This window comes from Ascidiella aspersa, chromosome 1, assembly GCF_963924565.1.
Source record: "Ascidiella aspersa chromosome 1, kaAscAspe10.2, whole genome shotgun sequence".
Lineage (NCBI taxonomy): Eukaryota > Metazoa > Chordata > Ascidiacea > Phlebobranchia > Ascidiidae > Ascidiella > Ascidiella aspersa.
Genome location: NC_139447.1, coordinates 22080310 through 22095069, shown reverse-complemented (window position 1 = coordinate 22095069; position 14760 = coordinate 22080310). Strand labels below are relative to the sequence as shown.

General features: G+C 34.5%; 1 protein-coding gene across 1 annotated transcript; it reads left to right on the top strand.

Annotated features, from left to right (window-relative positions):
• Nucleotides 1–6909: 6909 nt before the first annotated feature.
• LOC146168277 (claudin-15-like) lies at nucleotides 6910–10985 on the top strand. The gene is made up of 4 exons (XM_083386246.1): nucleotides 6910–7156; nucleotides 7427–7591; nucleotides 9662–9814; nucleotides 10867–10985. Exons 1-4 carry the CDS (start codon nucleotides 6910–6912, stop codon nucleotides 10983–10985), a joined length of 684 nt encoding a protein of 227 aa, XP_083242372.1.
• Nucleotides 10986–14760: the final 3775 nt, after the last annotated feature.

The following is a 14760-nucleotide window of genomic DNA, read 5'->3' as shown; positions in this document are numbered from 1 at the left end:
GATTAGACAAAAATCTTGTTGGTAAGAAATCAGGCGACCCGAAAACTGTTCGTTGCCTTTAGAAAGTGCTACAAGTAAAGCTAATTATTGCATTATGTTTATTTGCCTAAAAATACTAATGTTATCAGATTATGTTTTTGTATTTGAAACACGTTTCTCCGTTTCTGGCAATGTTTTAACATAGCTCATATTGCTCGAAAAAATGACGTAGTTGTCTTTCATAGGTATAAATTGGAATCAATGTGCGTTCCAGTACTATGCCTTAGCAATGGTGTTTTTATTTAACGAACTGTGACAGATGACCTATTTATCTCAAATATATATATCCCACGACTGTTATTTTATACGACAATTGTTCAACTGGTCAGTATAAACCCATACTAGTTGTTAATCTAAAAGGCGACACGTCGTTGCCGTATAAATCACTTAAAAACGAAAAATCTTGTTGTAAAATAATCACTGAAAAATGTGATTCAAGTCGCTGTTCCGCAGTTCCGTATCCTGACGAGGGTACTTATGCCCCTGGAGAGTGGCCTGCCAGCTACGCGTAGGATCACTTATGTGCAGCTGAGCCTGCTCGTTAGCAGTTTCTATTCAATCGCGCTTGCGAAGCACCAAAACGCCGTTATAGGTTTTACTGGCGAGCCTAAAACTATTCGTTTTCTAAATATATTGGCGATCAACCGCTTCCTGGCTTTTCAATGTGGCTGTTTTTGGCGGGCGATATGCGTCGTTTTAAATTCGTGTCTGTTTTCGTCCTGCGTGGGGCTTACCATGGAAACAAGAGCTGTTTTCAACAATCCGACTTCTTGACCGCCATTTTGTTTTAAAACCTATACTCAAGGTTGTGCGTAAAATTAAAAAAAATAATGTTAATTTTAAGAAAGCAGTAAGTAAGTTTAACACATTTTAGTTAATGTGGCGACCATCCAGTCAAAGACACAGAGTCACGTTTCTCACTTTGTTCAACGGAGCCACACATCAAACATGTTTGGAAATGACTATTACCCCGCTCACACACGTACCTTTGATTAGCTGTTTGTTCGTAAATGTGACATGCTAATTATAATAAGTAGGCTATCAATAGCACGTACTGTTATTCACTCTGTGGGAACCGTTAAATTAAATTTATTTTCTAAAAATTAATAGAATCCGATTTTACACCTGCAAAAATCGGTATCTTATGGATTATGCAAACGATGTCGACACAGCACACCCTAAAATACAACATGAACAACAAATGGATAAAACTAGTTGGCCACACCTGACGTTTTGTGTGACCATCATGTAACGCTTTAAGATAAAAATATATATGACTTCGTACTTGCAGAGTTTCTTAGTAATTCACAAACTATACGCATTTATTTGAATAAAAAAGTGGTGACTGAGCAAATACTCACAAACTTGCCTTATTATATCCAAGGGTTGTATTTTTGCAAGTCGGTTAAAACATTTACACTTAAAAAAAAAACGTATTTTTAATTTTTAGAAATTTTATTTCGTGTATAATTGTCGAATATTCCACAGCAACGTTGTCATTGTTTTAAAGAGTCATGAAGTATTTTTATACCCAGTAAAATACTCTTATTTTAAAATACACTGCAATGTTCAATGTTATATTCACTCGCCAATTAGAAATCATATATTAATATTTATGTTTTGTTGATACTGTTTATTTATCAATTAATAATTAAATCAGTAAAATGAACTAACTTTCCGTTATCTATCCTTGTTACTCACGTCTTATTGTATTTTTAATGGTACTTAATGAAATCGGTTTAATCCTGCAATTGCTGTCTCTTCTTGTGACAACACAAGAAACGGCAATGTATCAATCAAGTGGTAACAAGAAGACCAACAAGTCCTGCGCTGTTTTTGTCACATCAAAGTCGACACAGAATGGCACACTTCCATTGTCTTTCCCGCTCCCCCCACTAATGCCGTGTAATGGAGCAGTGTTGCCATATAGTGTGCAAATAATAGCAGTCTGTTTGTACAAACCTACCACGACCATGGGTCACGGCAAGTAGTTTGGGTTAATCTGTCGCCAGAATGATGCGACAGTTACACTTCCACCAAGTGCTTTTGCTATTGTGACTTCAGCGAACCCTTATCTATCGGCGTCGAAACTCTGCCCCACTAGACTGGTTTATACGCTTACCATTTTTGTAGTAAATTTAAAGAGTACAGATATTAATGTGACGAATTTGCGACAGTACAAAAGTAATTTTCCAACAAAACGTCAAAAATACTTTTTAATTTAATTGGTGGTTCCCTTCGTCGTGATTTATTCCTGTAAACGATTCTAGCTTTGGTAGGCGTAAGGTGTGACTGCACGAAATCTTCACCCATGATTTCTCAGTTTTAATCAATAGCCCATGTGCAACTATCGTCAATTTCGTCATATAAGTGACATCAGTTATTTTTCATTTTTTAATTATAAACATTTGTTATAAATTTCACATATACATGCGCAAACTCGACTAATTTCCATTGTTATTATTTGAATTTAACAAGTAGGGATATCCAAGCCCATATAGAAGAAGGTAACATCTGTGGAGCCTACGGTTTGCGATTTCGATTTCAGAACCTTCACCACGTGGAAAATGAATAAAGAGTTATTTAAAACGTACCATGGGCTTTATAGTATTCCTACTGCGTCCAACTTTCAACTCTTTTGCTTTTCAATTAAATATGTTTCTTTGGGGCAGTGTTTCTTAACATATTGGCCGAGATCCAATATTGGAGCGCAGTTTGATTTAGTTGCTTCGCCAACTGCAATAGTTTTGTACATTTAGATTTACTGAGAATGGGTCAGAGCAAGATTTCTCAAAAAAAATTGGAACTATGCGCAGCAAAACGGAGACATGAGTTATTAAATGAATTCGAACTTATTTATGCCAATGAATTACTCTTATATTAAGTAAATAAAATAACACTGCTTCAAGTTTACGGCATAGGATTACATTTTTTTATTTGTTAGCGACAATAAAAAAAACAGCCAATGTTATCGTACACGTTAAAAATATATAACAACATAAAACTTTTTAAGCCAATCAATTGATATTCATGCGTACTAATTTATTGATTTACAGTTTGTAAGTTTATAAAAACAATCTATATAGGCCTGTGGTTTTCAAATTTTTTACAGCATGCGGCTCACCGAAACAAAAAAATAACGCTACATTTTATTTTATTGAATATCAATCTATTACATCTATAAATTGACCATCACCCTTCATATACGTTAAGGCAATGTATATACGATAATAAGATCAGTTATCTGACGAATAGTGTGATATCAAGTCTGGCATTGCTCTTTTATAATAGATAGGTCTTAAAAATAACAAATAAGTTGAGCTCCATTTTATGATCTCTCTGGCGAGGCACACTTCTACGCCGATGGACGCAGTCCGAGAAACATTTATAGGAAATAAAAAAGACTTAACACCGATGCATTTTTAGCGTATATACAAACTAAAAACATCATAAATGTATATCATCTTTAACCGTTTGATCTTTAAAATGATTCTGGGTACCCCTTGCTGGCGTTGTAAAGAGTTTGTCATTGTTTTTTCAGTAAAATCGAAATCAAATTTAAATGCCCTTAAATATAACTTATACTTCTACAGCTTTTGTTCAGAGCAATAATCGTTTAATTTTGAACCAAACGCTTTAAAATGTTAGTCAGTGTCTTTACTGCGCAGTACCGGTAACTTGCAACCAGCATTTAAATGCATTGATATACAAGCTACATTGTTAGATTTTAAATACATACTAAGTGGTGGCATGTTTATGCTTAAAAATGCATACCTAGTGTTGGCATGTTTATGTTTAAAAATACATACCAAGTGGTGGCATGTTTATGCTTAAAAATGCATACCTAGTGGTGGCATGTTTATGTTTAAAAATACATACCAAGTGGTGGCATGTTTAACCTTTTAATGCGAAAGGTACGTATTAATTTGGAAAAGTCAATTGCACGTGTCGCCGGCGACACCCAACATGGGCGACTGAACGTTTCACTGTGAAGCTAGGGACAAGTTTTACTTGTCTTTTATACAAGTTTTATTTGTGTATATTGATTTGTTGCATGTACCATTAGCCATTATTAGCCACTTTTTACACTAACCTATTTATCGCTAAAAAACACATTTTCACGGAAACAAATCTGTTAAAATATAGAGTTTTGCAATTTTAGAAAAAAAGGAAATTATATTTCTAAAAAATAATATAAACCTTGCATGCTTTGAAGATTTATTTTTTATCAATTTAATTTCATCCAGGCTTCGATTAGAATATTTCTAATTTCCTGTTTAAGGCGCAATTGTCTGTCTAATTGCTGAAACCCGAGGGGGGAAAATAAGACGTATTACGAAAAACCTATTTACGAAAAAATAAAATGTTAGGACCAGAGAATCCATTTTGATGGCGGTTACTCAGATTTGAAATAACGCGGTCCCTACGTCTCGTTCTTTTTTCTTGGCGCGAAAATGTTGTCCTGGCTCTTTCTACTTACCATGCGCTTATTGAAAATTCTTCAAACGATCGGTGCGCGGTCGCGATTTGTTGTGCCCATGATCCGGCCTCGAAAAGACGTCAATCAGATGGTGAAGAGGCAGGACGATCCGCGCTCAAGTACCACTTTAGTCGCACGGAGCCGAGAGCGCGCCTGAACGCACCGCCTTTGCCCAGCTGCTCTTTAGGATTGTATGGAGCACCCGCGCCTTTTTCGCCACAATATTGTCAAAGAATAATTTATGATCCGATTCACAGTAGCTCTAATTTATTCTTTTGTTAATGATTAGGGTTCTGGTCTGGTGCAAATCCCGGATTTTTGTTTGGGGAAGCACTTTTGTTCAGCGCTGGCGACATAAATGCACATCTAAACGTGATGTCATAAAAAATAACCTTAAGAACAACACACAGGTTATTTAATCTGATTTTTGATTGACGAGATGTTACTTTCAATATTACAAAGATATAATCGATTCCATAAGGCCAAAAAAATCCCTTATAAGTTTTTTCTTTTGGAGGGCGCTTTTGGTTTAAAATAATTCAACAAAATGGGTTTGAGATAAACTAAAAACATAATTCAGATACTCGAAAAAGTGTTGAATTACGTAGTTTAAATATCTAAAAACGACAGAGGGGGTTGGCACCTTCTGTGTACAGATGCACGAATCATGCAACCTAGTTCGAATATAAGTAAATAGGAAAAAATATATTATAGTTTTTTTCGGATAAAGTTTTAATCCATCCAACTTAACCAAGCACGTGATAAACGATAATTCAATGAATTCAACGACGCCTAATGCTAATTAACTATCCCAACGGCCCTTTGAGAAATTCCAATATTAACGTTTCTTTGATTTTCTGTGTAACATCATTGTCTTGAAAGCGTTTAAATTGTAATGCGTGTTTGGGAGCAAAACAGTTTACTGGTAGATGTTTTTTTGTACGATCAGCCACTGTTACCGTGATTTATATATTTACAATATTCTTACTCAAACCGTAAAACAGTGTTCTAAAATAAATAAATTTCTGGAACAATCTGACTAAAAAGGTTAGAATAACAAAATAACCGCAAAACATTTAGAATAATAAAACAAATTAATGCGCGTGTCCGCATGCAATCAACACTAACTGTTAAATAAACACTGCGGTAAACCATAATAATTATTCAAAACCTTATGACTAACCTACTTGAATTTAAAACGCTTTGTTTCACTTTTTTGGTTATATAAAAACAGCGGTGAAAGTAAGCCGAATGTTATATATGCACGACATAATAACCTTCTTAAACGTCCTAGCTGTTTTGATGTTAGTTTGTGCGTTCAAAGATTATTCTTTTTTTACCCTGTACAAAAAATATCAAACAAGCTTTTCTACCGATTGTTCAAAGGTACTGTGATCAAATCGAAATGAGCATTACACCACGTGGTGTCGCTTTTGAGCCTAAAATTCCAGTAGTTTATACAGTTTCGATTAGTATATGGGTGGGTGGCTTCAGCTCAGTTTGGAGTTTGAAAATATATATACCAAAAACAAAATCGCTCCTTATCTTTAAAAATCAACAAAAAAACAATCAAAAACACATTAAATCAAGTGTCATATAGAATCTAATTCCCAAGCCAATGTGAGGTAAAATAATAATTTTTTCGCAGAAGTAACCACAAATTTTTGAGAAATTTGTGAATTTACGGGTTTTTTTAGTAACTTCAATAAAATATAAAAGAACACTTGATTTTTACACTGACGATGGCATGAGTTATTGCTGAAACGTCTGTAAATTGCGAAATGTCGCTCTTATCAAATATTATAGCTTTTATATTTTTATTGTGAATTTAGTTTTTAGCTATTTTAATTCGTTTGCTGATACGAGTCGTTAACGTAATATCAAGTTGCAGTAGCTTAAATGTCCCAAGCATAACTACATAATCCCTAATCCTATTCGATGCATGAACTAAGTAATCCGAAAATTCAAAAGCAAATGTTAACCCGACAGAGGATTTCAATACGAAATTGGGTCGCACATATAGTTTGTATTGAGTCTTTGTCAAGCGATGTGTGATGTCTGGCAACCGTCGCGTTTTGTTTGAAAGGCGCGACTTAGTCTTACTTTAAACTATATAAACAGGAGGTGGTTGGACTTGCTGTAGTATTTTTGTTTGAGCCTTTTTTCGGTAAATCCGAAACCGTATTGCGAAGAGAATTTTACACCCTACATTACAGTACAGTTAGTCTTTGCTACTGTGACATGGTAATTTAAGTAATAAAGTTGGCAGAAGCTGCTTTTCGTTATTGTTATACGTATCTCTAGTTGTGCATTTTGTGTTTTGCACAGTTTATTCAACTGATTGTGTTTCATAAGACGTAATACCAATGTACAACCAAAATGCCAGCACCATGGTGTCCAATACACCTATTATGGTTCATCTGTTGCAACTTGTCGGGTTAATAGCTACTTTCTTTGCTGAGGCCGGCAGCTTGTGGTGTTTGTTCGATCGTTGCTGGAAGATGTCCAGCGAGGATCTTGCGGTCCAGCCTTACAGTGTTTGTTACGGTATCTGGATCGGTTGCACGATAAACACAGACGGCAGTTGGGTTTGCGATGGATATTTTGGGAAAACAGTTATCGACAGGCAAATCAGTCGTAAGTATCGTAATTAAACTGTTCATTTTTAAAATGGTATATGGCGTAGCAAATGACTGACAAAATATTGCCTAATAATTAAGTATGTTAAGCGTTTTCAACAAAGATGATTCTTTTGTATATCATGACAAATAAAGTAATATAGAACAAAATTAAATCAAACTATAAATTGGAAGCTAACGTCTTTCTAACATTCGTAAGATAAAATTATTATTTTAAATGTCAGTTTTAACGTACATAAAGTTAAACATGTCCCAATTTGATTGTTAGCACGACAGCACTACTGCAGAGCAGCAACCATCACCGCCATTATTCTGTTTGGGTGCGCCATGCTGCTCGGTGGCTACGGTGGACAATGCTGTCGGATTAAATCGTTGCAGTTGACACAAAAACATCGGTTTATCACCATCGCTGGATGGTTTTGCATTGTAGGAGGTACAGAAAGTCATTTTTCAATAACTACGTATTAATGTAGTTTTACTACTTTTTATTCATTTTGTTTTCGCTCCTTAAATGTTTTTTGAGTATTGCGTTAAAACACTTAGTCAGTTGCTGCTCAAAACGGTTTGCTAGCATATTTATTTGTGTTCGATACGGCAGTTCAAACAATGGCAAAAGCTAAACAAAAAATTGCATTGTGCTGGCGCTTGAGCTTTATTGAGCATTTACAAAACAATGTGGAAGAATCGTTCTTATCAACAAAGCTTTTTAGGTTTCAATTTTCTAAAATTACCATTTTTCCGAAAATTTAAACACTTATGGAAAAAGAAAATACACGAAAACGCGAATATGTAAAACAAAAATCGCTCAAAAGTTTCTGGATCCTCCTTAATTCACGATGAACTGGTAAAATACGACAAAAATTTTAACCTTATTTGTGCATAAAACCAAATTTTATCTCGGCCAAGTATTGTCCCTTTTAAATAAGTTTGGTGTAGGTGTAGGCCTTTAATATAAACCTGTAAAGCGTGTGTGTGGGTGGCTTTTATGGTTGTTAAGGAAATATACCACGGTTTCCTAAAAGTTTACTCTTATCCTCTAATGCAGCCGTTCTTAACCTAGGGTAAATATCCTCGTTTTAGGAGGTTATGAGCTATCAATAAAAATATCCAAATCAGTTAACGGGACAGAAAATTTGTGCCAGATCTAAGTATTTCCTATTCAGATTAACTGCTAATTCGAAGCTAGATTAGGAGCCTATTGATTCTTTATCGTCTAGTGTCGCTAACCTTATGCTTCGTTAATGGATATATTTTTTAAGGCAACATCCATGTCTTAGTTACTTCATTGTTACATCCTTTGCTGTTTGAATTCATCAGCTTTTTCGGCAGTCACGTCGTAACTTTGGGTAACGTGTCTGGGAGCAGACAGCGTGTTTTAAGTTTAATTTTTGTGCAGTTTATGTCTGGAAAGTTTTGTGTTTTATTAAATTAGTAGCGATCACTGTAAGGTTTAGTGGCCTACACCTTTTAAAATTTCAGTGCTTCTTTTGCATGTGATTGCCTACTTTTTGTCACTGTCCAGTAAGTTTATTCTTGATCGTTTTTCAGTGGTAAAAATAACAAATCATTGACTGATACATGTATTCTGTAAAAGTGACTAAAAATGTATTGTTAAAAAATAGCAAAGAGAAAGTACCAGGAAAAATATTTGGATTTACTTTTTGAGGTGTTTTTCAAATTCCTTAGTGTGTTGTGCAAGGGCAGCCGTCGCATTGAATATAACTGCTAATTTGTTACTTTCATTTTTTAATAAATGAGCACCATTTTATATTTTTGGGGTAAATGTAAATCGGATATTCATCTTTGTTGAAACGGTAAACATACAAAAACAGTTAAGCATCTCCTACACTAATGAATTTGTACCCGTTTAAAAAAATTATTTAACAAAATTTAGAACCAAATAAAAGTTAAATTTGGATGAAATGTTAAACTATAAACGGAGATTTTATAAGGATCTGTTTATATTTTGGAAAATATTTTCCATTGTTATCTTCGTTTAATAGTATTCAAGTCAAGTAGGTCGAAACAAAATTTTAAATCCTACCCGCGCTTTTATCGTTACAGTAGTCGGCCCGTGATTACCAGTCTCATGTTATCTGACCCTTTATGAAAAGATTGGTGACCTCTGCACTAGGGTCTATAAGCGACGATGAACTTTCATAAGAGCGCATGTTTGATTTGTAAAACAGCTAAAATTATGTTTAAACCAAAGTTAAGTAAAATATCAGAATTATATGCTGGCATCATCGGTCGCTCATCCTAATTCTAATAAAAAAATCACTTGGGTGTAAAATAGAATTCGCTCCCACCTTAGAATAACCCGAACCAATTTGCTGGTCATGTGTTTAATCTGGTTTAAAACTTTTTTTCGTTTCAGATTTTGTATTGGTTTTACTTGAATGAACGTATGTATTTGAGAATGCCTAAAACCTCCATTAACGCTTATTTAACCTATAAACCCACTTAATTACTTTACCTTATTTGTTATATTTTTAACTTTCAGCTATATTAGTTGGTTCTGCTGGAAGCTGGTATCTTTCGGAAATATATTATGAGAGAATCTGGTATCACCAAGCCCCCAATGCCGGTTTGGGTTACACGATTGGCAGAGGAATATTTCTTGCTCTTGCAGCTAGTCTCCTTGGTTTAATTGCTGGTTAGTATTTTTTAATTGCTTAAAAAGTAAAAAAAATCATCCAAAATTGAAACATATTTAACACCGAGTTCCTCGTTAGGCTAAACTAAATACATCATACAAAAATGTTGTGTGCAAGCAATGCATTCGTCGCCGAAAAAGTGACCTGCGGTAAGATTTATACAAAAGGCCTAAAAATCCCGTGTTAAATGGAAATCTGTTTTGAAACACCCACTGTCTTACTTCAACGGCTCGCCAATAAAAAAACAAGCTGCCTATCAGGCTAAAAACCGAAATCAGGTGGCCGACCAAAACAATTTGCTAACTATCTCTATAATAGCTATAGCCAATCGCTAGAAAATCTATCCTGTGGTGAAAACCAGTCGAATAAATAACTTTTTTGTGAATATCGGCCTAACTGACCACTACTCAGTTAAACTGTGCGTTCCAAAAAGCATTATCAAGTTTATTATTCATTTTTATAATGATTTATCCCTCTTTAAGATAACAGTAAGTTAATTATCTATGCTGAATTTCAGGAGTATGTTTTTTCTTTTCCAAATCGGATTGCTGCATTGGCCAAGAGGACGACAGTATATATAACTCGAGCTTTCGTAACGTTACTCTGCCTCCAGCTAAAAGATCTCATAATCACTCAAGTTACAGACCAAGAGACTATGCACCGAAAGTGGCTTCGGAATACATTTAAACGTGCGACTGCATGGCCGTTTTTTACCAAATTGTTAAAAAAATAAATGATGGTGTCGTTCTATACTTTTTCGTGGTATTACCAAGACGAATTGATATCCAAATTGTTAATACGATCATATGCAGGTTCAGACATAGTTTATAATCAATTGGACGGATTGTCATTGTACTTATATTTATGGACACAACGCATTTTTAGATCAGGATGAAAAAACAATTTAGTTGAAGAATGGTAAATTGATTTACATTTATTACGCACTGTCAGCGTTAAGTTTGTAAAAACGGATCGCATACAGTCAATATTAAAGGGGAATTAAACAATGATTTGCCTTCTATCATGTATCTTATTTATACATCTTCCTCAGAATATAATGGATTCCCAAACGTCATACCAAAGTTATTAGTAAGTGCACCCATGCCAGGCAAGCCAGCCACACTACTGTCCAGAGAATGTTCTCCTTTGGATAATCCTGTCGGTTTCTGAAAATATTACAATATAGGCTATAACAAATATTAGGACGTGTTAACACAAGGTCTTTTACAAATTCTAATCCAAATTTTGGTTTTGTGGTGGACTTTTAATTATCTTGGCCGTTTTAGGTGTATAGTACAAAAATGTGCGCAAATATAATCAGGATTCTTCAAAAATATATTTATCGTTCTTGGTATCTCAACTATTTGTTTTGTTGTGTTTCGATAAAAACAAGAAACAAGGTATAGTTTACTTCGTCAAGGCTCATGTCATATCCGGGATTGTCTAAATGTTCAACTTCATCTTTGTACTCTGTATATAATCCGCGTTTTTGCGGTGAATATCTGCAACAAAACATTTTACAATTTTGTCACCTTGGAGGTGGTGTCACCTTACTTATCAGGCAAATTGCTTTGCTCATCAAGCAATTTAGATAAAAAATGGCAGAAGCAAAACTTTCTGATTTTCAGCAATTCCAACAAGTAGACTTGGAGAGGATACAAGTATTATTCAAGCACCGCATTGTTTATACGCGGAGGGTCTAAGGGCGTACCGTTAAAACTGCATTGAATTTCTTTAAAACCTGCCCGAGCATCATAAATAATATGCGTTTTTCGAAAATTTTAAACTAAATTTCTCAATAGCTATTTGAATGTGTTCAACAAAAAATGGGCTGGATAGAATGTCATTTTAATCTATAACCATATGGCGTTTTTACTCTTTACATTATAGTTTACCTTTTGTTGTACGCGATCACTGTAATAGCGAATAACAAAGTAAGTGCAACAACTCCAATAACTATTCCCGCAATAGCTCCTGGTGACAATCCGCTTTGAGGTACAATGCCTTCCCCCGATATACTTAAGGTGACATTGTTGGCACCTAATTGGTAAGAATCTACAAGACCAAATCGTTTGTGAATAGCTACTCGTCTGTGCTGTTAAATAGGGCTTAAATGAATGTTTAGTAGGGATATCCGATACTTGATATTTCAATTTAATCACAAAACTCCATATTTTGGACATTAAAGTATGGCACGATGCCCAAATAGCCTAAGCAAAATAGCCTAAGAAAAATAAAAGGGTGAAACGTTAAAGAGTAGTTCTTGAGGTTATTAGGTAAAATATTGCTTTAGCGTGATGAGCATTGGTTACACTTAAATTGTTAATATATATACATATATATATTTTTTTTTTTGATAAATAAGTTATAAATCACTAACGCGTTGGACACAGATCATTGCAAAACCTATATTAGTTTGGCACCGATACCACCCTAGTATCGGACGAGTACCGATACTACCAATTCGCGTCGGGTATCGTTTCCGATCGGATACTAGTGAACATCCCTACTTTTCAGCGCACGTTTAAAACGTTACACCTTTTTATTGCTTGAAGTAAGGAATTAACTACAAAAACCGGAAACAACAATAACTTTATATAACTAGGCCAAAACGCGAATTTACTTACTTTTAACAAAATAAAGCGTAAATGTGATTTTTATTTCTTAATAAACAAAATTAAGGCTCTATTTTTACATTCATACAATGTTACCTAGTTTTGTATCAAGTGTTTTTGTATACATTTTTTCCCTTTTTTATATATGCTTTGTTGATAAATTTGTTGATAAAACAACCCCGTTTTTTTTTATCTTAATCGCATGGCGCTCTTGGTAATACGATGGTAACAACAAAACCGTTAAAAATTTTAGGTGTTTGCCTATTGAATTTTCTTTGGGAATGATTGATACTCGAAGTTATTTTCTTATGCCGATACCTACACTTGTTGAAAAGTATCGTAATCCGATCCGATCAAATAAGCAAAATAGATGACATTGAAAGGTTCAGAGATAATTCTCATTTGGTTCGCCCAAACTAGCTTTAGCGGTAATTTATATAGTTACCTCCAGTTATTAAACTACAATTGTTTGATAAGTTTACATTTCAGGGTAGACATCGATGCGTCAAAATGCAAATCATGAAATTTCTATACTAATTGGTTATCCGATAGACACCGACACCATCCTAGTATCGGACGAGTCACGCCGCCAGTATCGGACGAAGACCACTAATACCAATTGTCATCGGGTATCGGCTCCGATTTGATATTATCGAATATCCCCACAACTCATATAAATTTTTTTTATTTTAATTATATTACTAAATTTTACTTGACGTTAAATCGTTGAAGACTCTTTTCGCGTAGTCCTTAGCGACGCTTCCAGTTTTTGTTCCAGTTTCTTCATCCGTCACAAATATTTGAACGAAATCCTCAAAAGCTAACAAAGTTTACAAAAATGTGTATATTTATTAAGATATACGGTTCATGCGATTTGTAAAAATTAAAAACATTGATTGAATTATAGTTTAATTTCGAATAGTCCTACTCAACAGCAGACTTCAACGATTAGAGGAATTTGTAAATTAGAATAGAATTTAATTTATGGGCTTTTAAATTTGCAAATTGGATTTTAATTACGATTATTGCCATTTAGTTTTTGAAGATTGTTAGAGTTGTCAAAACATATATTGAAATCAAATAAATTGAAATTTCGTTTATTACAGTTATTATTTTTGTTTGAAATGCTGAGAACAAACTCAATCGATATATCTGTTTAACAGTTGCTAAATAAAGAAAACATTCGAGCCCAGAATATACAACAATCGCCAACTTATATGAACTTGTGATTGTTTTACCTATTTTTAATAACCTTTATATCATTTGAAACACTTTTAACCGCTTTGTTTACGCTCAAGTTTGACAATACAATTTTAGGATATTTACAAAATATTTTAGGTTAGTTCAAATCATTCCATGTTGAACGTTATATATTCTATGAAAGACACACACAAACATATGTGTTTAATAACATCTGTGATCTAGCCTCTCGGAAGTTGCTTTATGACCAACGATTACGGCTTCCGTTGTACTATTGATACGGAAGCCGTAATCGTTGGTCATAAAGCAACTTCCGAGGGGCTAGATCACAGATGTTATTAAACACATATGTTTGTGTGTGTCTTTCATTGATTGATACGGACTGTTGATCCCCCAGTGTGAAGTTGCTTGTACTAACAAAATGTGCAAGTATTGGCGCATGGTTGTTTCTCGACTCGCTCCTCTCTGAGCCTGCATAGCTCAGTTGGTAGAGCGACGGTCCCGGCTTGACCGGAGGTCGTGAGTTCGAACCTCATTGCAGGCCAGTTGTTTTTCTGGCTTGCTCTGCTTGCATCATAGATCGACAGATTCGGCGAGTCTGCGATGGCTTTTCGGTGTATTATATATTCTAGTGTCATGTTCATATTCAAACAATTTCAAGTTACTGTAGAGTGTTGGTATTCCAGTATATAAAACATATTATAAGAAAGTCCATCTTACGCTAAGCCAGTAGTTCCATCTTACGCTAAGCCGGTAGTGATTAATTTGCATTAGTGATCAGAGATGCGAAGTGGAAAAAAATGATACCACAGGCTATCCTATTTTTTATAATTTATCATGCCTTTATTTTATTTTATTTCCTAGTATATACGGTAGCTTTTGTACCACTTGCTGAAAAACGGTGTTGCACAAATTAGCATTTTCAGAAAAATGAGATATTAGATTAGAATTAAAATTAAAGCACACGAGCTTTTTTTAACTTAGACTAATACCGGAATTAGTGGCATGCTGCTTTAGTTAATAAAAATAAGACAATTATTTTGTTGTACAACTCCCATGTTCGGTACAGTATTTACCTGTAAAAGTCTGTGCTTGATATATGTTTTGTTTTTTCCGATTCACCATGATAG

What these genes read in the sequence shown, in the direction of transcription:
- LOC146168277 (XM_083386246.1), top strand. Translation starts at nt 6,910, where the DNA reads ATGGTGTCCAATACACCTATTATGGTTCATCTGTTGCAACTTGTCGGG. An exon ending in TATCGACAGGCAAATCAGTC is followed by an intron (nt 7,157 to 7,426) that starts GTAAGTATCGTA and finishes TTTGATTGTTAG; the next exon opens with CACGACAGCACTACTGCAGA. An exon ending in TCTCCTTGGTTTAATTGCTG is followed by an intron (nt 9,815 to 10,866) that starts GTTAGTATTTTT and finishes CATCTTCCTCAG; the next exon opens with AATATAATGGATTCCCAAAC.